Consider the following 27,319-nt stretch of genomic DNA (forward strand, 5'->3'; position numbering starts at 1 on the left):
TATTTAACCAACAATTTAAATAAAGAATAAGACCCATTAACAAAAATTACTCTATAAGAAGGCCATTGTGATCATTAAATTAAATGATTTTAAATTGTCTTGCGGTTATATTGTGGCAAAAGACATGAAATCACGGCCGATATGGTTGAAATTGCAGTTGTAGAGACCTATTTTTTATATTGCGACTGCAACAGCAGTTGCAGACGACAATTTAAAACTACTATCTCTATAACAAAATATAAACCAAAATGTATATGTATTTGGTCCAAGTTTAGGTCAAATGCATATATATACTTTTTTGTATGCATTTTGATAGGAGTATGTAAGAAAATAGGAATATATTTTATGTTTCACCATGGACTATATTATATCATTAGAAGCATATTGATTAACTTTGTAATTTGCAGGACCACTATTTAGTACGTGGGGTAGAATTAACCTCTAATTTTCTATTAAGTTTAAGGAATCAAAACTTTTATGTTTAGCACAAGTATATGATATTGGATCTAAATATAACACTAAAACCCCATTTAAGAAAAAGGTACCCTACAAGGAATCCATCTACTGTTACATTTTCTGTCGTTTCTTTGGAGGTAGGGTATGTTTTCTGGTAAGGATCTGATGCCAAACTAACCACTATATTAACTCTCAATATTAATCAAATTGAAGTTGACTATATGTGTCACTAGAAAATGAATGTTCAAAATTGGTAAATGCTTATTGGCTTAAATGGAAAAAGGTACTCAGAAGTGATGACACATTTTGTTAGTTAATTTTTGGCACTATAGAAAAGCACATTGGTGTACATATATGTTGTGTAGCATCTTTCACATTGAAGCATGTTTGATCTCCATCGCGTTTCGGTATCTGACAGCAACACATGTGAATATATTTAATTATTCTATTTTGTTAAATTATTACTGGCATCAACGTGTCATTGAGATTTTAATCATTTGTGATCGACAAGTCGGTTAGCACATCCGTGTCTGTTTGGTCGAGCGGCTAAATCCAATCTAGTGTTTGTTCGGTTTTTGTTTGGTCGAGCGGTTAAAAGAACAAAAGTGAAATATCGAACTTGATACCTGAACCATCCAATCTCAATCCAGCGGCTATCAATGTGCTAACTGCGTAAATGCGCGATTGTGCACTAAATCTAACTCCGTGGTATATAGTATCATGTCTGGTGTCTATCTATATCGATACTTCATGTATATGGAGTCGAAAACAAGCCAAAGAGCTTGAATCTTGAATAAAACGGCTTGATGAGAGTGAGATTTTCATGACTCAGCTGAGGGGGAAAAAAAACCCTAAAGAAATGAGTTAGTTGATGAAGGTTGTGATTTAGACAAGAATGTCTCATGACCATGTGCATGCTATACCACACCCCACGTGGGATATGACATGAGTGTGGGTCTCTATTAAACTCTAAGTGCTTCTGTTTTGTTCTTTTTTCTTTGACAAATTTGGTAAGGTACAGCACATTGATATTAACATACATAGTTTCCAAGTAAGGAAGTAAAGGTAAATCAGCCTTACACAGAAAGTTAGAAAGAAAAGAAGATCAAAATATTCAATAATGTTATACATTAAAAGTATACATTATTCAAATATGTATATTAATTAATTGCAAGCTGAGCTAAGGTAACAGTACAATACACTTTATTATTATGATTTTTGAGGTATAAGTTTGACATGTACACTATTGTACTGGGGTATGGAAATGAGCTGTGAGTGTTAGGCAAGTAGCTGGCTTTTCAAAGACCATGTTTTGAGACATCCTCTCATGCATCACGTGCCTTATTTTTCTTTTACTTTTCTTGATTGCCTTCTTTTTTTTCTAAATTTTTTTTGACATTTATGACTTATGATTTGCTAGATGAACACTATATGCATGTCAGTGTTTCCCATTTTTTTCCTTCAACTTGGTAGACCACTAGAAGTTGGTACTTAGTACAACATCAACTAGGTTCAAAGAATGTGTAAACTTATGTAGAGAAACATGTGATGTTTGGTAATAAAGTTTGGTCAATATATCTATATCTCGGACTGCAGAGTGATTGTAGTTTCTTTTTATCATTAGTGAAAATTAGAATTTGTGTAAACTTATGTAGAGAAACATGCGATGTTTGGTAATGAAGTTTGGCCAATATGTCTATATCTCGAACTGCAGAGTGATTGTAGTTTCTTTTTATCATTAGTGAAAATTAGAATTTACAATATACAACTTATATTTAATATCACGGTGAAAATGAAACAATGCTTGTGAATAACTACGACTGATGGTTAACAATAATATCGACTTTAGTTGTAATTCTAACTAAGTTAGGTATTTGTGTACCGTTACAAAAATAGTTGAAAATCTTAGCTACAATGGTGAGGCAAGATGATAAAAACACTCTATGTAGTCGAACATTAGGTAGGGCACTCTTGTGGTAACAATTGGAAAAAATTCAAGTCCCACATAGAAAAGACGAGTCTAATAGTGAGAGATATTGACCACCTTATAAACTAGTTTTGTAAGGACGAGATTACAACGATAATTTTGATCGATCATTTTATATTAAGACAATATTGTTTTTAGTTGTCTACTTGTTAGAATAACAGCCACAATTCAAAAGAATAAATACATGAGAAACGTAAACAATGAACACCCAATGTTTGATACTGGTAACGAGGTTCGGTTTGTTGTGCCTACACCTCCAATTACGGAGTGACAACCATTTCTATACAATATTTCAAACTTTGAGTTTGCAATATACAACTTGTATTTAAATACTACGCTTGAATAACATGTCCATTTATTAGTAACTATGAGTCATTCACAACAATACCTTAACATGCCCTTTTCAATCAGTCTTTCCCAACTTTCTTTGTGTCAATATTCCTTAAGTGTTGCCACTTTTGAATTATTCCACATTTTCCCTTCTTTTGATAGAAGAAATTAAGTTAATATAAACTACACATCCTTTGTGCAGCTGTTAAAAAAGACTTTTTGAAGCCTCATATTTTTTCCTTTTGATTCTAGCTAGTTAGGGTAATATTAGTATGAGAAATGATATTTTGACAACCACTTTTTGACAACTTTTGGACAACTTTCTCTCTCATACTCACATGATGTTGTTATCATCTCTCTTCCTTTTTCTCTCTCCATTGTTTTTGACCAATAAGAAGTGAGAAAAACAAGGTTGTCAACAAAGTTGTCATCAAATGGATGTCAAAATATCATTACTCTATTAGTATAGGTTGGTATGCACTGCGCTGTGTTCAACCGTTCATACACCGTTCAATTGACCTTTTTGGCCTTGAAAGCTGAGTCCTAAAAGTGATATCTATAAGAATGAAGAAAAGGAGATATGAGAATCAAAGTTGTTGCTTTTAGCTATTAACTATGTCTTGGGGTGATGCCATGTGTACAATCATAGATGTTGAATTTTGTTTTATTTGTTTGAAAGAAAAAAAAAATGAAAACTATAAGTATTGAATATTGCACAACCCCACCAAAAATGGAAAATGGGATTGAGAAGTTTCCAAGGCCATGCTATGTTGCATGATGTCAAATTTATAGTCTCTTTATTATGGCCAACCCAATAAAAAATAATTTGGAAGTAAATTAAAAGGTATGTGAAGAATTATCAATGTTATCTAAACCCTAATAATGCATCTTGAATCCCATACATTACCATTGAAAGAGAAGCAAATTCTTTGTAGTAGTAGAACAACTATTTTACAGATTTAATTTAGGGTTAATTATGTTTCTAGTCCCTATAAAATAGCGACCTTGTAAGTTTAGTCCTTACTTAATTTTAATAGCATTTTTAGTCCCTATAAAAAAAAATTACTTATAATTTTAGTCCCTGCTAAAACAAAGTTTGATTAATTATCCTTAAACTCTTAAATTTTTGAACGATTTTTTTGAGACAAGATTAGAACACTATGAAAGGTTCGTTTACTAAAATTTAGAATTTTCAGACATGAAATGAATTAAATATGAATTTTTTAAAACGACAAAAGTTAAAGATAAAAAGTAATAAAATCTGGATGTAGAAATCAAATTTTGCGATAATTTTTTGCGGAGGAACTTTTAGTAATGTTCTAAACATGTCTGCAAAAAATTGTTCAAAAATTTAAGAGTTTAAGCATAAATTAAACAAATTTGAATTGAGTAGGGACTAATACTCGGGGCAAAAAAACAAAATTAGGGACTAAAAATGCTATTAAAATTAAGTAAGGACTAAACTTACAAGGTCGCTATTTTATAGGGACTAGAAACATAATTAACCCTTTAATTTATATGCATTGACATAGTATTTTTTTTTTTTGTCAATCAACCATAATTAACCGGTCATCATTGAAAATGTATAAATTTTATCCCTGTGAGTTTTAACTCAGTTGTTAAGATATTGCATATTATACGTAGGGATTGAGGTTCGAACTCCAGACACCACACATATTCATCTCATAATTAAGGTGGATTTTTAATCACTAAACTACTTGAAAAAACAAAATGTATAAATTTTATCATATCTAACTAAAAAAAAATCATAAAAATGATGGATTGTGATTCATAGATGATGTAATAAGTTTTACACTAATAATACTTCAAAATTATTCTCTTATTTTATTCATATAATAATTCATCACTAGAGTGTTATGCATGTGTGTTGTGTGTATATATATACACAAGCATAAGCAGCTTGCATGAGTATATAAGAAAAGCAAGTGTGCAATCTAGAAGATAAAATATAAAATGTCATATATATTTTATGAACCTTTTAAAGTGAGTGTGATCTCACATTTAAATCAGTGCTAGAATAGAATCTAACTCTCTGACTGTGCCTATCTTCAGATATGAAAAATGTTAATTTAACCTAAAGGCTGTGCTATATTTTACTGCAAATTCATGATCTGGCCATGATATTAGGATATTAGTTACTGTTGATTTCTAATATATAATAAGCAACATTTTCGTAATGCCCTTTGCATTTTGCAAGGGACATTGTAGTACTCCTTTTGTCCCACAAGAGTAACTCATTCCACCATTTCATTAAGAAAAGTGCTAAGATCGAAAGAAAGAAAAAATGGTTTTACTAAAGTACTTTTATAAAGTTTTGGTATATTCACCGTTATTGAATTGATAGTGACGCTCATAGTATTAATTAGATGTAAATTATTAGGTGTCTTAAAGTGTGATGTGATTCCGGTATATGCAAAACTGATTGAAAATTTAATTTTTAAATAATTTAATACAAAAATATGACATGACAATGAATGATCGGTTTATGAGTAGATATCCAACCAAACTTCAAAGGTAAAATTGTGTTCCCCTTAATCAGATGATACTTCTTTGAATGCAATATTAAGGTGGGTATACTCTATTTTTAAATAAATTAATACGAAAATTTGACATGACATTGAATAAGTGAGTAACGTACCACTATATAATGGACATGACAATAAGGGAAATATATTAAGGTTCTACCAAGTTTACTAGATTATTTAGATTGAGTTTATGGTTTCTTCTTTTTTTTTTTCTTCCATTTTTTGATATGATTTTATGGTACTTTTTTAAGCCTTTGCTCGTGTATATTTCCATTAGTTTATACACTAATACCATAAATAAGTTTTATACATCTAATAATATATTACCAATAATCCTTGAAATTTAAACATTTTTTTATTAAGAAGTAATACTGTTATATAGTAAAAATATGGTGAAATATAATTAGATGTTTGTTTAAAATTGATGCATTAATCATTAATTTCAAGCCCATTTCAAATAGTTACCATCATTTATCTTTACATATTTGTATAAATTCATAATTACTTTGTCGAGGAAATTTTATATTGTCAAAGTATCATCGCATTTGCAATTAACGTCAAATCGGCTACATCTGACTGTAGTTCTCTGTAATATCAAAGATCATGATGCGACATAACCTTTAGCGCAAACCCTATTTAAAATTGTGGCTAGAAGATCAATGTGATCATATTCTTATGTTGAGATTGAGAAGTCAGAAAATTAAAGGCAGGCATCAACAATAAACTAAGAAGACTCAAAGGCATAAGAAGATGTTATCCAACAAAGCTTTCTAAATTCATGTGCCTCCCTCCCTCCATGAGATCAAGTGGCTATATGGATTGCCACACCATAGCTTGCTCATCAACCAAGAAAAGATGCCCCACTAATATGAATGAAGGGTCCCACACACAACTCACAACCGAATAAAAGTGAGCTTGTTCCCCAAACACAAACCCTCAAGGTTCTACAAGTTTAACACCTGCTATGCTCCAAGTTTTAAATTACATTGCCACATCAACATGTTATCATCATCAACTATAAGCTAATGTCATATAAGTTAAGAATCTTGGGATACAGTAGCTTTATAAGACTATTTTTAATTTTTAGAGAATAAGAATTGATTTTAAAAGTGCAAAATTGATTTTGATAGTTTTTTATTATAGAAATATATTATAGACTCAAATTTATTGTTCAACGCATTTTTACATAAATGTGTACAAACATAAATAATTTTTCTTTCAACTTACCTTTAACAAGAATTAATTATACTAAATCAATTTTTGTCATAGCAGAATCATTATAAGATGTTCACATTTCATTTAGATCGACTTTGAAGAAAAAATCATGTGATCCAAGATTACAACATAATGTAATTTGGCTCTGTTGAGATTACTTTCATAAAAAAAGAATTATAATCCTACTAAATCGTGGTTAACAAATAATATTTTTGGTGGTGGCGGGGAATCGAACCTCGGACCTTGCATATTTTATGCATTGTCCCTACCAACTGAGCTAAGCTCACGAGGACTAATAACAAATAATATATTACTCCCTCCGTCCCAAATTGTATGTTGTTTTGAAAAAAAAATTGTCCCAAATTATATGTCGCTTTACAATACCAATGAAACATTAATGTTATTTTTCCTATTATATCCTTACTATTTATTACTCGTTCTTCTTTCAATTCTTTCATTTATATTTCCCATATCATTTATTAAGGACAATTTTGTAAAACAACTCATAATATCTTTTTCCCACACAATATTGATTACATTTCTTAATACGTGTGAAATACCCAGAACGTCATACAATTTGGGACGGAGGGAGTACAAGCTAAATAACTTCAACATATATAACATATAACATACTAAAAATTAACCTTAAAATGTAATAAACATCAACCACTTTGGTTGGTATGGTGGTGTTGACTTGAGACTTTAGATTGTGTTTCTCTCAAGGTCTTGAATTCGAATCTCTTCAATATTGATTTCAGTGAACTAGTTTGATTTCTGAAAAAAATATTATTAAAAAATAAAAACCAATAAATAATAAATTGATATGATATCTAAAGACATCCAATTAACTTCGCCTATGTGTGATTTTCAATATCTTTTTATCAGTTTGTGATTTTTATTTGTATCAATTTATCACATCATCGAAATATCTATTATAAGAACACATCTATTTTATTTTGGCACCATTGTTAGTTTAATCAAATGTCAACTTTACATAATTCATAACAAATCTAACCTTGAATTGCAAGTTTTGTTTAAGCAGGACTGTCATTATTTTTCATATGATTCCACATATAATAAAAACAACTTCATCAAGTAGTTGGCACAAACATCCAATCAAATTTAGTTTGGCATGCAAAAAATCTTTTTCCTAAAATTGCAAAAATATACCTACTTAAACAATTAATTTTTTCCTGAAATTTAGCTTGTCTCTAAATTTCACTTCTAATTGTTATAGACATTAAAATTGGAAATTAAATGATTTTTTAGAGGAAAATAGTAGAAGCCAAAAAAATACTAGTGGTTAAATAGTAGACGTGGCATTATGTGTTGCTGAGTCTGAAGAGTGTAGAAGGAAGGGATTTTTGGGCAGTGGGACAATGAAATGCACAGTGATGAGGTTCCCCTTATGGTAGAAACAAAAAGAAGATGTGGTGCCTCCTATATATGAGACTGTCATTGCTGTCACATGAAGGATGGTGGGGATCACTCCTTGTTAGTATTTGTGTACATTGAAACCTAGATATCATGTTATCATCATATATCTTCAATCTTTACCACTTATCAAGATTTTAATTGCATTTGGTAGCTTTGGTAGGTTGGCCGAAATATGGTTTATGATAGAATATCATAGTGTGGTTTAATCCATGTAGCCGGTCTAACTTAGTGGAAATATGGTTTGGTTTTTGTTGTTGAAGTTTCGTAATTACAGCTCAGATAGTAAAAAAATTGTGAAGACATTGAAATGCTGAAGTGTGTGCTTGAACCTGCAATATCTCACTTCTTTGCACTTAAGTGTAAAGACAAAATCTATGTTGCGATCCTTTATCGAGATTTTAATAAATTGTCGTTGCATTGGTATTTTTTTTTAAATGATAAATGTTAGTAATTAATTGTTATATTAATATTTACTCTTTCGTTTAGGTTTGAACTCATGACCTTCAACTTCTTAACTTTTAGCTCAAATCATTCAAACCAGTTGAACTACTTCAATTGCATTAGTATTATTGTCTTGGGGTCCTGCTAACCGGTGCCCCCGAGGCACTGGTTAAGCATACCATAAAAGGGAATTATTACCATAAAAGAAAACTGTTTTTGACTTTATTATAAATTAATTACACAATTTCAATGCATTAACTACTATATAATTTCATTTTTCATATCCTTAACCAGTGCCCCAGGGGCACCGGTTAGCATTTCCCTTATTGTCTTTAATAATGCAAAATATTAAGTAAATTACAATCGACACAATCAGAATTATGGTGGTAGAGATGTGCATGTTTGAATTGATAGTTAATTAAATAGAATTGTTGTAATTTAACGAAAATGACTTTTTAAAGCTTCAATAAAATTAGGAATGATAATTGGATACAGGGCCGACGGGTACCGCAGAAATACCTCGAATGGATAGGGTAAAATTTGTCAAAATTTCTATGATTTAAACAGACACTGAGTAAATGATCCGTCTCGATTTAAGTAAACTTAAGTTAAATATGAATCATTTAGTAGAATTTAAGTTCTCATATATTGACCAAAACAATCATTATTCTACTTTTACTTATCTTCGGCCGAACCTTGAATAGTATCCCCAATGTCCCCTTCTAGGGTTAATTATAAGACAAAAGAACATGCATCTAATAGAGTAAATTTTTACAAACTTACTCTCTATCATATCATATCCTATGAGATAGAAAGAGAAAGAAAGGGCAAATGAGATGGACAAATATGCATTGATGAAGGGATTAATGTAAATGTTTCATGTTTCCTTCCAACCATCTGTTTGTGAAAACGGGAGCTGTATACTTCCGTTAATTGCGCACGCATAACCATGTGTGGAGACCACCGTTTTTTGTGACATTAAAATAAAGTCAAAAAATGTCCAATCCAATCACAACACAACACATTCTATTATCTTCATGCAATCATGTCTAAGATATTGATATCATACCTATCTATATATCTCAAAACTATCTTTTATTGTTTCCCTCTTGCGGGCAAAAAACAAATTAATCCTTGCTATATCAATTTGACTCCATGATTATAACATCACCCTACTTTGGTCCATCCACATGGTCAAGTAATTAATTGGTTCTTTATAGTCATGAAAATAATTATGGAAAATTAATTTTTGTTAAAGTGATCATTGAAATAAAATTATTTGTTTCAATTCATTTATGTAAAATATAATTTTCTAATAATTAATTATTCAAATAAAGTTTTAATAGAAGAAAAATCAACTCTACTTGCAAATACTCAAACATATCCTAAAATTAAGTTTGTGTTTAGAATTGGAATGTTATAAGATATCAACAGTTCTTGAATAGGAATTGACATACTCACGATGGTCCATAAATATTTGTGTGAAGGCAACATAAATGTAGAACGGCTAGTTAACTTTAGCTTTACATATGAATTCTTGGAATCTGTTTGTTTTGGAGATCCCCTGATAAGCTAAAGAATTTCTTTTTTTATGATATATCTAAAGCTCGCATGCCTAAAAATGTGTTTATAAAGTTTGTAATTTTTTTTAACCTTAAGCACTTGAACAATCTTTTTAAATCATTGTCACTATTTGCAAATTTGAAAGAGACTTTAAGAAAAATGAGGAACGAGAAAATTTTAATTAATTTAAGTGACATTAGTTATCATTATAGAACTTTCCTAGAAAAAATTCAAACTTGGTGAAGACATTTTATTGATTATTGAAATCACTCAAAATTTCAGGACGATTGACATCGACACATTTTAGTAAAAAGCATGGTTCTCCATATCTTATGGCTAACACGAGTAGGATCTGTTGGGTCATTAGGGATATGAGCGATCATCACATTGTGCTTAGAGCAACCATACAAAGAGAACTTGACGCTATATCATAATCCAAAACATAAATGCATTAGGTATATGAGTCTTTTTACTTATATGTTGCTCAACATTTACTTTTTAATCTAATGCAAGACTTCTAACTTACATTTGACACACATATGAATGACACTGATCATTGTTAATCGCTAGAGTTTCAAATTTATATTATCATCTTCATAGTTTTGATCTTTCACTCAATGACACCGATCATTGACTGATATCCATAGGATACCATATGAAACACCCAAATTAAAAGGGTGTCATTGAAATTCAAACATAAGATTTTGTGGTTGAGAGAGGGGTTTGTTTGTTCGTGAGTATGACAAATAGGTAATTACGTGAAACAAGGAATTTGGAAGAATTATACAAACAAGAACAATTGAGTGTTTGGGACGTTAATTAACAAAACCAAACCATAACATGTGATGGAGAAGGAATTCCCCCGAATTTAGATTGTTGTTGCTTTAGCTGACGTTTATTTTATCTCTTATATATGGGGTGGGTCCATGCAAAGATAAGTTTTCTTTGTGATTATGGGCATATGTGGATAAAAAACTTATTTGTAGCTTATAACACAAACACTTATCATGATAAGCGCTTAAGTATAAGTATATATAAGCTATTTCTAGAGCAAAAGATAAAATGATGTTGAATTGTTTTCGTACATGCTATAAGCTGTTTCGATTAGTTACCTTAGAGAACTTGAGAAAATAAGCCTAAAATAGCTTATGAAAAACATCGTAAGTTATTTTCAAATATTCTTTCAAACAGTCTTACAAAACTTATGTCAATAAATAAACTCAAATAAGTCAATCCAAATAGACCTTATAGATCTCAAAGAGAACTTATCAAAATATTTACATTTACCTCTTTTCAAAAATACTAACGAGACTCTAACTAAGAACATTCATATTAAAAATCTATCTTTTTACCATTAGATTAAACTCTTCTATATTTAAATCCAGTTTAGCTGGTTCCACTATAAGTTATTCAATATTTGTTATAGTTTTTTTTTTCTTCCAAAATGTTGATTTTATATTTTATTTTAAATATGAAAGTATAACACTTAAAACCAATAAAAAGAAAATATAATTTGTATAGAAAAATAGTAATTTAAATATTCTTGTAAACACTAAAGTGCTATTATCAACATGAGTTGAATACAGTAGATTGACTAAACTTCCATGACATGACGAAATATCAAACACACTTTAAATATAATTCAACTTTTTTTTTTGGGTTATTGATATAAATATAAAATTTTAACTGATGCATACTAATGACTGATCTTTCGCTGAGGAATATGTGAAAAACACAATGTGAATTCTCCTCTTTCATTCATATTTTTTTATAAGAGTCCGAAATCGAACTTTTAACCATATATTTAAGAGGTTCGAGTTCTTTATCGCTTTGATCAATCAATTGTCGGTAAAAAATACTACTTCCTCCGTCCCATAATACATGACACAGTTGACCATATTACGTATTCCAATGCATAATTTTGAGCTTAAATATCTTGAATAATATGATAGAAAAAATTATGAAAATTTGATATTTTGAAAATTCTCATCGAGACGAATCTAATAATATCTTATATGATATTATCTATTTTTGTATATTAGTAGAAAAATATGGTCAAAGTAAATTAGGTCAAAATTACAAATTTTCAAATGAGTCATTTATTGCGGGACAGAGTAATCAGTGGAGTTCACCTTTTTTTACTGTCATTAGTTTAAGCCCAATTTACTGACAGTACTGGGCCGGACCTTACAATCACTGCAACTGCAGTGAGGAATAGAATCTACTGTCTCAAACTCCACGTGTGACCTCACGTGCCTGTCTATCTTGTTTTCTGCTAATTGATGTGTGCATACTTGGTCTTGTACTTGAAACTTGAAAATCTAATTCATCATCTATTTTTGTCATTAATCATCATTCTATGAAAAACCAAAGGAAAAAGATGCTAGGAACAACAAAATCCTAGGAAATAAAATTAGGCATATAATAAATTCCAACCTTTATTTATGACATTATAATAAGTACATTCTATTGTACCAGAAAAAAAAGTTCATTCAGCCTCATTGATGTTATTTGAATTGAGATTGAATAGTGCAGATTGTAAACTCTTTTTTTTTTTTTCTTTTCAAGTTGAATAAGTGAGAAATTTGAAGTTCGAATCTGACTCCTACATACTATAATAATAATAAGTGAGAAATTTGAAGTTTGAATCTGACTCCTACATACTATAATATTTTTACCAATTGAACTATTTCACATAGACTTAAATTCAATTTTTTGCTAGCATGTTAAAAAATAAAAAATTTATCTAAAATTTAAGTTGTCCGATCTCGACTGAACGATCATTGATGTAGTTTATGATGAATCCAAATTTCTATATCTAACTCCTAATTTCTTGCATCAAAGTCAAACCTAACTTGACGTATCATCATGGAGGCAATAAAAACGTAATTACAATGTTGACAAAATTTAACAGATGTATTTTGATTAAATGCTTATTGTAGTTTGACAAAATTTATGGAATAAAAGCATGCTTAATCACGCTCCATTATAATAAAACATTAATTAGTATTTGACCCGCAAGAGTTTGTTTTTGCTAGTGACGGGTTTTCCTTTTCTTCTTTACGTTTAATTAACTATAACTATAGTTGAAGACGCAAAACGTTTTTAGGTTAATAGATTAATCTAGACCTGATTAGCTTAAATCAAAACATTTCTGGTTAATTATGGAAAAACTCTAACTAATTAACAAGCAATCAAGTAAAATGAAATCAATAAAAAATATGGTAAAATTGATGGAGTATCTATCTAATTAACAATTTTTAGTTAAGCTATTAACCTCAAAATCGAACTCTAGATTACGTAGTAGAGTCTATCATCAAATTGTTAAATGAGTTTGTAAGACCTAATTCAACTGGCAATTTCAATATTATTAGGTTATACATCTTCATCCGAATCTCCTACTTATGTGTTGTGATGTTTGTCACTTAGTTTACAAATAAAAAATTATTTTAATTATTTTCTTAATGATGATGTTGGATTCATCCCCTACAGAAAATAATTAGTGGGTTAAAGTCAAATGAACACAAGACTAAAAATATAAATTGAATGGTACCTTATTGATCAGTCATGCGGTACATAAAATCCAAAGACCAAAAGCAATTAATTTTAAGTTTTTGTTACTCCTTTGAAATTGCAGTTACCTATGTTGGAAGGGTGGGGTTTAGCATGGGAAAGGAAAGTTTTTTCCCATCATGAAAAAGTTTAACCACAACCATTGATTTAATAGTTTTATATTTGAATGGCTTAGATCTATGACTTGGTAATTGTTGTAACTTTTTGATGGTTACATGGTGGAAAAAAAACCGACCCCACCATTGATTAAACAATAATTTATCATTTCTTTTATTGATTTACTAGACTTTTCACCCGTGCTGCCGCACGGGTCATATATAGTTCAAAATATTACCTGCACTTTTGATTAAAAAAATATAGGTGCGATATATCATAAGGTCTTCTAAAATAACTCATGTTATATGTATGTATGTTAATTTGTTTATTAGAAATAAGCTTTTCCCTGTCACTATGTTTTGTTTGAAATGAGCATGTATGAGTCTGAAAGTTAGATTGCACGGGTAGTAAACCTAATAAAACCATTCTATTCGAACCTTGGTATGCTAGACGCTATCGCACGGGTCATATACATTGAAAAAAGTATTTATATGATATATTATATATACTATAAACACATCTAAAAACTTGAAAGTTATAGTAACAAAGATGATTTGATTTCATATTTCATATTTACACATCGCAAAAAAAATTATATACTACATTTGAAGTCGTATCAATGCAATCACCACCATCTTCATCGAAAGAACACTGACATCTACATATGATTGGTATTCATAACATTAACTCCAAATTTAATGAAAATTGTACCCAACTCAAATCTACGTTGAACCAATTACCAAATAATAAGTATTTTCTTCTGTTCTTTACACAAAAAGTAGTGTGACTATGAAACAACAACGAATAAGCATGATGCCAATGCAGGGACAAAATATCTTCGATGTGCCTCCTAATGACATTTAAAAATTGTTTCAAAAACTAAAGAACATTAAAAAAAATCTACATAAAAAGAGAAGGATAGAAGAGTGGAATATTTCTTGAAAGGCACAAATAAACATATTGATCCATATGACATTATACTCACACCACAAAAATGAAAGGCAATGGTTGAAAGAAGTAGTGATGTTTTTAAGCTAAGTTCCCAGGACTAATCACTACTCAATGATTGCCACTATCATGTAATATAGTGGTGTTTGGATGAACATATATATCAAATATAAGTATTGATGTAATTTTCCAATTCCAAGCAAAAACTATTTTTACCACTTATAATCAAATTGAAGTTTAGAAGCAAAATCAATTTAAGCATTCCTATCAGATCAGTGAACTACTTTCAATAACAGATAGTTACAAATAATAGAGCTATCAAACCCTTATGTTGTTTCATGAACCAATAAGTATCAGTGAACAAACATTAAGAAAAAAAGCACACAAAATTGATAGACAAAATAAAAGCTAAAAGAATGTTATTCTCACTCTGATTTCAATACCTATGTGGAGTTAAAAGACAATTAGACAGAAGTCAAATCTTAAAAAACTTGTTACTATACAAACAGCTCCAAACAACTGTTTGCACTGTTTCGTCTTCTCTCATGGAGCTTCCACTTCAGTTCGCCGATACATGGGAGAGAACTTTGTGATCTGGATGTGGCAACAAAAAACAATTATTCCGTCTCTGGGCAATGGATCGAAACACTGCCAAAAAGAAAACAAAACGTAGCAGTCGAAGAAATGTTAAAACGACGATGAGATCATCAACATAATTGGAAGAGCAGTTCAAATAAACAATTGTGTTGTGCCGAAACTTTAATTTAAAATGAGGGAGCTTTGATAAAAATATCATATTTAAAGATCAATGATAAAACGTAACAGAGAGAAATATAGGCTTACAAAGATGAACAGAGGAACAGGTCTGCCATGAATGGATTGGTGTGAGAGGGTTGGAAGAGGAGTGAAGGTGAGTGCAGAATGATTCCAAATGGAGGAAAGAAGGACAACCGAGAATATTATTTAAATTAATCTGCATACACAACCACATAGAAAAGGAGACCAAACACAAACAAAAAATCAAATTAACTAAATGATAAGAAGATAACATGCTTTTGCTCTTAGATATTCAAAAATAACAAATCACCTGTAGAAAAACCAAATCAAATCACTAAAAAAAAAAAAAAACAAATCACCTGTAGAAAAACGATGAAATTAATTCACACAACAAAAGTCACACAAAGTAACACTTTCAGTTCTAATATCATGTTGGAATTCCAAATCTATGTGTCAAACGATATTGAAATTTTAACTAAGAACTCAGAACGAACCTCGCAGAGGTCTTGCCGCTTTTTTATCTTCTCTAGTGGAAACTCCGCTTCAGCTCGTCGGTGACGCAGGAGAGGAGAACCTATTGTGAGTCGGATGTGCAGAAAAAACAATTATTCCCTCTATGCGAAATGGATTTGAAACACTGTAAAAAAGAAAACAAAATGTATTAGTTGAAGAAATGTGAAAATAGCAATGAGAGCATGAGTATAATTGGAAGAGCCATTCAAGCAAATTGAATCCAAAGAGAATGGGTTTTGTCACTGTTTGTAAATAGCTATGAGCATCAATATAATTGGAAGAGACTTAATTGATGAATGGGTTGGGGTGGAAAGAAGCTAGGCAACATAGTTCAGGATACCGGTAAAAACCATCGCATGAATGCCAGTAAAAAACTATTGCAAATGTTCAGGATCCAATGCAAAAAAATCAAGGAGAATCAAGAATATCATTTGTCTATCAGAATAGTCATTTACAGTCATAGCTAATTATAATGTAAAATACCTATTTATAATAGTCATTTACAATTCAGCACCATTAAGGATAACTTAAAATCTGAATGAAAATCAGAATATTACTCGTTAACAAATGCATCTTATTATAAATAGTTCCTGTTGTGTATTGAATTACAAATTTAAATTCAATAGAAATCAAACACAATAACTACAAAAAGTCTATATAAATTTGATAAAATGAGTGAGAGAGTAAGAATAAAAAAGAGATATCAAACACTTAGAATGAAAAGTGAATGTCTTAAAAAGGGAATGACGTGTAACTGATTCTAAAATTGACAAAATGGTAGATGCACTATCTGCATAGCATGGAATCTCTCTCATACTAACTTTCACTGCAATCAAACAACACCATAAACTAAAGCAATAAAATTTGATATCATATAATTACACAATGTCAAGATCAAGAAAAATAAACTATATAGTTGTTCTCAAATTCACACAGAATGATTTGTTAACACATCCGAGGATTACCTCAATGATTTGTTATCAGCCAACTTAGAAACAGCCTCCACAAAGTCAGCTTCGTCTTCATCATTTTCGAGCTGAAATAAATAGAAAGCCAGTAATTTAAATATGTAATATAATATAGCTGTCATTATACGAATTACACATAATCTGATAGACCTGAAAAATTTATATTACATCAATTCCATGTTGAGATATAAATCGTTTGATGATCTCATCATCAGCAATCACTTTCTTAACGCAATTTAGGAATTCAAAATTAAATTGAGTTAAAAAGAGAGGAAAATTAGTGAGAGAGGGAGTACCTAACACTGATGTAAGCGAAGAAGCAGAGAATCCTCTGTCACTTTCGCATCCCAACCACGTCGAACTCCACTGTCTCCAATTCCACGTGAAGCAGAAAGGAATGGATATTCCGTTAATTGATCCACCATGTTAAGCACTGGCTCAAACTCCTGGTTGGAGAAAACGGAACAAACATATCTAAAAACACAACAATTTAGTATTTATTTGGTATTAGTTAATCAAATCAATTAAATAAAATAGTGAAATTGAGTAAAAGAGCGATAACAACTACCTGAGAGGAAATCGTCGCAGCAAGTGCGAGAGGGATCAGCGCGACGACGATCGGCATCATTGGACTCATCAGAGAGTTCATCGTAATGGTGCATGGCGTTGGTGTTGAATGAATTGGAAGCGGAAGAGGCAACGGGACGGAGAGACCTAGAGAGGAGGCCGCAGGAGAAAATTCACCGCTGACGGGGGCGGCCGATTCGACGACGGCCAGGGATGAGAGCAGAAATACGACTGTGGAGATGCTCTACCCTCGCCATGCTTTCCTTTGCGTCCTTCGCGCGTGCTTCCGCCATTGTGAAGCGGTTGGATTTGGTTTGTGGTGGTTCAGATCTGGTTACGATGTTCTCCGATTCAGCACTGCATGAAATTGAAATGAGAGTGTAGATAGAGAAAGAGGAAGAGACGGTGAATGGAGAGAGAGGCCGGTGAACATAGGTGCCTTGGAAAATACAGGTTAGAATGATAAGAGGAAGAAGAAACATGTGAGCTTATTTTGAGAAAAATTGAAACGCGTGTATTGATATGTGAGAAAGGAAATATGTTTTCCAATGTACGCTTTTTCCAACGCAGGAGTGATGGGATATGAGGGAATTTAAAATTCAAATTTCAAATGGTTGGAGCCAAAAAAATTAGGTTTAGGGTTTGGCAATTAGGGTAAGCATGTTTGCAACCATTAGATATAAAGGATTTGTTTTTTTATTAATTCATGGGCTTTAAAAATTTGTTTTGGCATTAGGGCTATTTTGGTAATCTCACATCCATAACACATTTTCTTTCCTCCTCCTCTTCTCTCTCTCTCTCTCTGAACTTACGACCACTATATTTCACCCCACCACCACCGCATCCTCCATCCACACCAGCCACCACCAACCTCAGGCTTTTCTCAGACAAGCCGATCGCTCCTCTCCTCCTCTCCGCCGCCTGCCTCACCCTCTCCGGCGTCGTCACCATCACCGAACCATCTTCCTCAAGACTCCATTAACTCCCAACTTCAATTTTATTTAAACCTTTAATTTATTTATTTACCTTGTAGTTCCGTCAATTGACTTTATTATCTCTTTTCCAATTTCAATTTTTTGAGAAAGGGGTAGGTGGGTATATTCGATACTGGATTCGGCAATTTCTATTTTCCACCGCCTGTAATTTTGTTTTCTTTCTTCAATTCCATATTTACAACACTATGGCATCCTCAAAAGAAAAGGAAGAAGAATTGATGTTTAAAATGAAATTTCAATTGAACAAGTAGGAGAGTACTTCGGATATGTTAAGCTTTTATTTTTCTTCCTGAGTTTTTTTATGTCGCATTGTTCTTGAATGTTTAAAGAAGAAGAATTGATGTTTCAATGCAGTCAGTACTAAAAGTGGGTGAGATATACTCTGTGTTGTTGTGAAAAAATGGGAGGTGCAGCAGTAATATTACAAATAACATTAAAAAACAAAACTGAGTTTTTTTTTTTTTTTTGGACATAGCCAGTTATAACTGACAGCTGTGCTGGAAAAATGGACTTTCCCATGGTGGGAAAGAAGTTTTCTTTCCCAGGCTAAATGCCACCTGTTGGAAGTGATCATGCAGGTAATTTAGGGATTTGGAATATCTTAGTTGAATTTTCTCATATTTCATGTATTGGTTTAAGTATGTTGGCCTGGTAAATAGTAAAAAAATATGGCTTGTAATTTGACATTTTTAGTTAAATAAATTTTTAACAAAATCATAGTGTTCTCTATTTAAAATAAAAAAACACTTAATTTTTGTTTGTACCTAACATAAATTAGGCCATAGATCTATGTCATTCCTGCCTATTCTCATCCCTACTTATATATAAGGTTTAACGTTTTAGTACATGCCTGAGCAAATATCCGAGGGCGTTGGGAATTGATCTTTCAGTATTATACGTGCATTTTATGACATCTTTCTAAAAATCTAGAGTCTAAAAGTTAGTAAATTTGAAAACCCCTCTATATAAAAAAATGTCATGTTAACTAATGTACATAGGACACTTGTTAAAGAAATGAAAAAGAAACTTTGTATTGAATAGATTGTTTTTTACACTTTTAAATTTGAAGAAATAATTTTGCTATATTTGATTCCTTAACGAATAACCCTAGCATTTTCCATTAAAAAAATAAGAAACCTTGATATAAGAGTGCAGTAAATAACAATAAAATTAAGAAAGTAAACCATAGTTTCATCATTATTCATGCTACTTTAAACAAACAAAAAAAAGAAGAATAAACACACTAATGCATAAGCATAAACTAGTACATAGATCTATAGATATAAAAAAAAAAAATTGACTTTATAGTTTACATGTCAACCTTTGATTTATTCCTTCTCTACCTAAAGCAATGCAAGCACAATTTCATCCCATTTTATTTTAAGAAAAAGTACTAAAAGTGATTAAGGAAAACGCATAATTTAAACATAAAACAACGCATGCTTTAATTTCAACCCCTCTATTTATACACACACCTACACAACCGATTCTCAAACTCAAAACCATTCTCTCACTAATTCTTCTTCCATAGAGTGCTCTTTACGAGAGTATCTCTTTCTCTACACTTTCACTTTTACACACACACTATACAAAATATATAGAAAATTTTAGAAAGAGAAAAAAAAAACACAACCACCTAGCTAGCATCAACAAATAACACTACATTTTCATTCTCCTCAAATCTATCTATCCATCAACATATTTTCCATCAACTCAAACATAGTTCAGCCCATATCGCTTCGATTCATTCATTCAAAACAACCTCATTCTCCTCAAATCTATCATCATCGTCATCATATTTTCCATCAAATCAAACACACTTTAGCCCTGGTCATTTCGAATTCGTCTATAAAAACAAAACCAAAACATCATCATCAACAACAATAACAACATGTCTGAAACAAAGATCAATACCTTAAACGAGCCAATGATTTCCAAAGACGCCTTAAACCAAAGAGACATCATAGTAACTGAAACAAAATCTCTATTATCATTAGCTTTACCAACAGCACTAACAGCACTAATCTTCTATGCACGTTCCATGATATCTATGATGTTCCTTGGTAAACTTGGTGATGTGGAACTTGCATCAGGTTCATTAGCCATAGCTTTTGCAAACATAACCGGTTATTCAGTTCTTTCTGGTTTATCTTTAGGTATGGAACCTCTTTGTTCTCAAGCTTTTGGTGCTAACCGTCCAAAACTTCTGTCATTAACACTTCAACGGTGTATAATCTTCCTATTATCATGTTCCTTACCCATTTCTTTTCTATGGTTTAATATGTCTAGAATCTTTCATTTTTTACATCAAGATGATAAAATCACACAAATGTCACAAACTTATCTTGTGTTTTTGTTACCTGATCTTGTTACTAATTCTTTTCTTCAACCAATTAGGATTTACCTTCGTGCTCAATCTGTCACCTACCCGGTTACTTTAGCTTCTTTGGTTGGAACTTTTTTACATTTACCTTTTAACTTTTTACTCTTCAAAAAGGGTATTTCTGGTATTGCCATTGCTTCTGCTGCCTCCAATTTTTCAGTTTTGGTTGTATTGGTGGTTTATGTTTGGATAAGTGGTGTCCACATTGCCACATGGAATGCTCCGAGCCGGGAGTGTTTTTTTGGGTGGGGGCCGTTGATTAAGCTAGCTGCGCCGAGCTGTGTTTCGGTTTGTTTGGAGTGGTGGTGGTATGAGATTGTGATAGTTTTGTGTGGATTTCTTGTGGACCCCACTGCCACTGTGGCATCTATGGGGATATTAATTCAGACGACGTCTTTGATTTATGTTTTTCCGTCTTCTATGGGACTCGCCGTTTCGGCGCGTATTGGGAATGCGCTGGGAGCAAATCGTCCGAGAAATGCGAGGTTTTCCGCTGTGATTGCAGTGTTTTTTGCAGCAGTTATGGGATTTACTGCGGTTATTTTTACTATGATGATGAGGTGGCAGTGGGGGAAGATGTTCACCGCCGATGAAGATATTATACGCTTGACGGCGGCGGCATTGCCGATTTTAGGATTGTGTGAGCTAGGAAATTGTCCGCAGACAGTTGGTTGTGGTGTTGTCCGAGGGACAGCGAGGCCGAAAGTGGCGGCGAATGTGAATTTGAGTGCTTTTTATATGGTGGGAATGCCGGTGGCGGTTGGGCTTGCTTTTTGGTTTGATTTTGGATTTTGCGGGCTTTGGTTAGGCCTTTTATCAGCCCAGGTTTGTTGTGCGGGCTTAATGTTGTATATAGTTGGAACAACTGATTGGGAACAACAGGCTCGTCGGGCACAGTTATTAACAACATTTGATGAAGTGGATAATGGATTGGAAGGACAAAAAGAATCATTGATTAGTGGTTTGGAAAGTGCTTGATGTTGATTTGATTTGATTTGAGGTGTAATATTTTGATATTTTTTCTTTTGTTTGTAATTTTTATATTGAAAGATAAATGTGAATTACCATTATATTTTTTTCACCTTTTTTTTTAGCTACATGGGTGGATAAAGGATATAAATGTGGTGATTATGTTATTTTTTACATTTATATTCAAAAGAAATTATTTAAACTTAACACTAGTATTTAGATTAAGATTCTTGTTTTTATAGTGGTGGTGTATTTTGTCTGTTCCTCATGATACATAAAAAAGGATACAATTATAACTTATTAACTTATGACATATGTATATATGTAGGTTTTTAAAGCTATGCTTAAAAGTTTATAAATGAGTGTGTAATGAATTTGTATGAAAAGTTAGGCACAGTGAATCGTTTGAAGTTAACATTTTAACTGAACTATATGTAACCATGTTTTGTGATTTTAATTTGCCTCTATAGTAAAGTTTTTAAACGGTTAAGAACTTAATATCATTGATGGAATCAGTAATGTATAGCATGGTCCTACAAAATCCAAATTGAGAGGAGAGGCATGTGTTTTTGAAGGCCCCCCCACCACTCCTCACCAATGGGGTCAATATATACCATGAAAAAGTTTTACACCCCCTTTGGAATTTATAACCATGTTAAAGAAAAGACACTGATTGAGATATTTAATGAATGACATAATGAAAAACAAAAAAAAATTGCTAGAGATAAGGTAGTTTATTTGTATTTATATTTTTAAACTTTAAATCTAAGTATATATATGTGAACATTAATGGAAAAACATATATTTGAAGATTGGGAGATCACAAGAAAATAAAACCATAGATTTGAAGCTTAAATCTATATGCAAGTGGATCAAAAAGATAAAAAAAGAAAAAAAAATTAAAGACCAATTGTTACTTGAAATTAAAATTAAGAGAACAAAAGTATAATTTTGTTGAAAAAAGATATTCAAGTCCTATTCTACCATTTCTCTCATGTTTTTTTTTTCTTTTCTGATTTTATTTATCCTTCTCATCATATAATCCATCACAATATATATTTTTATTTATCCCTCTCTTTTTTTCCATTTCTTCTAATTTCGTTATCATTTCTTTTATTTAATCAATTTGAAAGTGTGATATTAACACATATTGAGATGGAGAAGAAGGTGAACCACAATATAATTTTATTTAAAAGTAGATAAAATTTTAGTAAATTTTTTATAGGAAAATGTATTATTTTTTTGTTGGGTGGGATTGTGTGGCTCACTCACGCCCTAGACGGACTCCACCACTGGTTTAGGAGCTTTCTATTAGCCTTCCACTTTACCTTTTCATCAAATATTTGGACATCCTAATTTTTAACATTCATTCTACACTTTTTTTCTCTCTATCTATCTTTTAACCGCATCATTGATATCAAGCACGAATCTACATATATGAGTGTGCTGTAAATTTCAAGACATCGAGTTCAGTTACTAATGGAACTTGTTTCATTGGTTTCTTGACTTAAGATAACACTACTTGATCAAGCACCGAATGCGAACACCTTTTTTCAGTGAAGATCCAAATTTTGTTGTTAGTCACATCATATAAGATGTGTCCATTTCGTTAAGCTTAATTCTTTGTTATTTGTGCACGCAAAATCACACATAACAAAAGGTCGAGCTTAACGGAATGGACCCATTAGAGAAATCCTATCCATATTGATGCTCAAAAGGAATAGAAAAGGAAGAGACAAGTGTGCATGAAAATGGAACATTTGGCCACAACTCTCCTCATTATTGTGATTATTTTTATAAACTCCAAACAATTTTTTTCTTCATAGAATCTTTCCATGTTCCAATCTCAAAAGGCAACAAGAATAGGTTCATTTGTGTCCTAGTGAAAAGGATAATGAATGCTTGTAAGGAAACAGTCTCTCTATAATGACAAGAACTGTGCTTTGTGCTAGGAAGAAGAGACCAATGATAAATCATAGAAAATAGCTATTATGGAATGCAAACAAAATAGTGTATTGTCTCTTTATTCAGAAGCAAGAAGAGTTTTTCCCGCTGAGAGGGTGCATAAAGCATGTCTTCAAAGCACTGATCAATTTATTGCATGTCTTCAAATCCACATATATTTCATCTTCATTTCAATGAATATATGATGCCACGATAGTACTAGTACATTATATACTTTCATTCTCTATGTTCATTTATGTGATTGACATCTAGTATATAGATTTTTTCAATATGCACCAAATTCAGTGCCAAAGGCAGAAAATTTGTGATACATATGTGATATGATATGTGCCAAACATTATCTTGAGAGACCAACATATGAAATGTTTCTCCTCAAAACAAAAAACATATGATATGTTTGTAGATTTTGCAGGTTTATTTTTATTGCCATCTACATTTAAGAAAAAGTACATGAAATTAAATACAAAATTGGGGTTGCCACATGACATAGTTTTTTTCTTTTCTTTTCAGAAGACAGACAAAATGACAAATAACTATTGATTCACACACACAAGTGGAGAGGGAGGAGTTCGAACCTCGATTACGATATCGACTCTCGTAATTTTGATATTTTTGTCAGTTGAGTTATGACTTATGGACTGTCACATCACATAGTTAATTATACCAATTATCTACCTACCAACATCCATTACTCAAAACCTTAGCCATCACTTAATGAGCTCCCACACACATAAAGCTACGCACATGTGATAAGCAAAGTAGATCAATAGAGTAACTCTTGTATGATTAAAAGAGTGTAGACATACCATAAGAAGAAAATGAAGTAATTTTTGTATGATGCTACACGATAGTACACTAGTATATTATCTATTACTATTACTATTACTGCTACTCATTCTCTATGTTCATTTATGTGATTGACATCTAGAGTATATAGATTTTTTTCGATATGCACCAAATTCAGTTCCAAATATAGAAAATTTGTGATACATATGTGACATGTGCCAAACATTATCTTGAGAGACCAACATATGAAATGTTTCTCCTCAAAACAATAAACATATGATATGTTTGTAGATTTTGCAGGTTTTCTTTTATTGCCATCTACATTTAAGAAAAAGTACATGAAATTAAATACAAAATTGGGGTTGCCACATGACATAGTTTTTAATAGATAAAAGAAATGACAAATAATCATTGATTCACACACACAAGTGGTGGGGGAGGGGTTCGAACCTCAGTTACAACGTTTTTTTTTTGTCTAGTAGCCTAGTGACTAGAGCTCACACAATTAAATGTGGAGAAGTGAAGTGTCCGGGGTTCGAACCCCGGCCCCTGCAATGTACATAAGTTAAATAGAATTTATCTACAGAGTCATTTTTGTATTGAAAAGAACATTTTTCACACTTTTAAAGGATTGTTTTGTACAAGTTCTAAAGTATTGTTGCTATATTTGCTTCCTTAATTAATGTCTCAGAGACATTAATTAGCATTTTTCAAAAAAAAAAATCACATAAATACATAACTAAATAATGTACATTTTCAAAATCATTGAATAATGAATATTTTGCATGTGGTCACACCACCAAAAATAAAACTCTTGTGGTCACACAAGAATTACTTGAATCAATAATTACTAAAGAGTAGAGTACTTAGCTCCTACTCATAGACTTGTTTATCTCTATGATTATGCTATTGCTATCAAACAATAGTATACCCAGATAATAGGTTCCACGTTTTGTGGAGATTATCCTGAATCCGTACATTTGGATAATTTGATCTTTTTGACAGTCTAGCATGTAATTATAATAAAAAATAAAATTACCCTCTCAAAAAAATTATCATATCTTATTTCATTCTATTATTTGATGAACCAAGATAAGTAAAATTTGTCACATTATCTTATCATGTTTCTCTAGTTAAAAATGTATCCTAAAATAAGGTATATGGAGATTGGAAATCATCAGAATAGGATAAAAAATAATATTTTCATGATTTATCCTTATAAAATATTAAAAATTATGTATAGTTTTATTACAAAACTGAAAAAGGGCGCATTTTCTTTAAGTTTAATTTTTGAGAGTGGACCAAGGCTCAATTTAAATTAAATCACATGCAAGCCCATTTCTCCAAGTATTGGGGGGAAGCCCCATTTTTCCAAAAAAGATAGGGTATAATTTTGTTTGCATCTCACTCACCTTAATCATACACTAGTTTGTTTTCATAAAACAAATCAGACACTAATTTGAGTGTTGTAGTGTTAATTATGTATTTTATGCCAATTAGAGTACTATACTATATTCAGAACTGTCATAAAAGCTTCAAACTCACAAAAATATCCCAATACCCACTTATTATGCCCCCTACTAAAAGCTCTTTACTTTTGTGCCCACTTGAGAGAATGTTTCTTCAGCCCCGGCTGCATTGTGTTATATATTTGTGGTTTACCACCCTGTAAAAAAAAAAAAATCATTAAGGTTTTGCGAAAACTCTCAGTGTCCGTAATTTAAAAACGAAAAGTAAACCCTCCTCTCATAAACCCTTCATCCAAACACATTTTTAAGGTCTAACTTAAGTAGGTTTTTTTTTAACATTGGAAACCTTATAGCTCACTAATATGTGGGTTGGGATCAAATTTCAAAGGGTCTTATAAATTGACAGATATACCTATATCACCTTACATATATTTTTGAAAGGAACCTATATCACCTTATACTCATTTAGCAGGTTATTAAATATCGAAAATGCTAAACTTTATTTGTACTATCAAGCAAGTTACATCTCAATTATTTGTACTATCATAATTTAAAAGTTAAAATCAAAACTTTGGGGTCATGGTATGGCTATATCTACTAGCTAGCTATATCTTATCTCTTTTATACATAGTACAAATGAACAGACGTGCCTATATGATCAATACCAATCTCATTCTCATAAAGAAAGCATCATCATGCTTTATTTAGCTAGCTATATCATATTTTGGAGGTTGTGTTTTATTTAGCATCATCATGCTTTTCACATGGCTAATTAAGCTTTTGAGAGTAACCAACCAATCTAATATATATATCCTAACCACTTCCTTTGTCCCCATATCTAAATCTTCACCATCCTTAAGATTTGTGCGTGCCTATATGATATGATCAATACCAATCTCATTCTCATAAAGAAAAATAAACCTTTATTATTCCTCCCAACTATTGATCATGACTAACCAACAAACCAAATCATAACTCTATTTGAAAGAAACCTAATATAGCGTTTGCCATGAAAGATGTACACACAATCTTAACATATGTATAGCCCATATAGGTGGCCTATATTCACCATACAAGTAACAACCCTAAAAGCCCTCAAAAAAAAAAAAAGTAACAACCCTAAATAAACATAATGCATATGAAACATTCTAGCTACATAGGTCTAGTTTAATTTGAATGATTTGATGAACAAACCTACGCCTATCTTTTGTTATTTATCAAGTTGTTGGCCTGGCATGTCCCTTCACAAGTTACAAAGCTTCATTTTTGTGTCAACCAATTAAATCTACTCCTAATTGGGTTAATCTCACAGCTTTGCATGTAGAGATTATTCGG

General features: G+C 31.5%; 1 protein-coding gene and 1 long non-coding RNA gene across 3 annotated transcripts; one reads left to right on the forward strand and one right to left on the reverse strand.

Moving 5' to 3' along the window:
* Positions 1 to 14,892: 14,892 nt before the first annotated feature.
* LOC146918551 (uncharacterized) lies at positions 14,893 to 18,102 on the reverse strand. 2 transcript variants are annotated; one of them, XR_015016254.1, is made up of 6 exons: positions 17,419 to 18,102; positions 17,147 to 17,324; positions 16,848 to 16,918; positions 15,864 to 16,006; positions 15,436 to 15,565; positions 14,893 to 15,240 (listed from the first exon to the last, which is right to left on the reverse strand). It is a non-coding gene; the product is annotated as an uncharacterized LOC146918551 (long non-coding RNA). The 2 variants fall into 2 exon arrangements; XR_015016255.1 differs by having other exon boundaries at positions 17,416 to 18,102.
* Positions 18,103 to 19,758: 1,656 nt separating this feature from the next.
* On the forward strand, positions 19,759 to 21,971 carry LOC146918552 (protein DETOXIFICATION 51-like). The gene has a single exon (XM_085720185.1). The coding sequence runs from the start codon at positions 20,304 to 20,306 to the stop codon at positions 21,771 to 21,773; it is 1,470 nt and encodes a 489-aa protein (XP_085576311.1). The 5' UTR covers positions 19,759 to 20,303; the 3' UTR covers positions 21,774 to 21,971.
* Positions 21,972 to 27,319: the final 5,348 nt, after the last annotated feature.

This window comes from Medicago sativa, chromosome 6 (genome assembly GCF_051527215.1).
Source record: "Medicago sativa cultivar Bolivia chromosome 6, Bolivia_mono, whole genome shotgun sequence".
In the NCBI taxonomy this organism is placed as follows: Eukaryota; Viridiplantae; Streptophyta; class Magnoliopsida; order Fabales; family Fabaceae; genus Medicago; species Medicago sativa.

What these genes read in the sequence shown, in the direction of transcription:
- LOC146918552 (XM_085720185.1), top strand. Translation starts at nt 20,304, where the DNA reads ATGTCTGAAACAAAGATCAATACCTTAAACGAGCCAATGATTTCCAAA.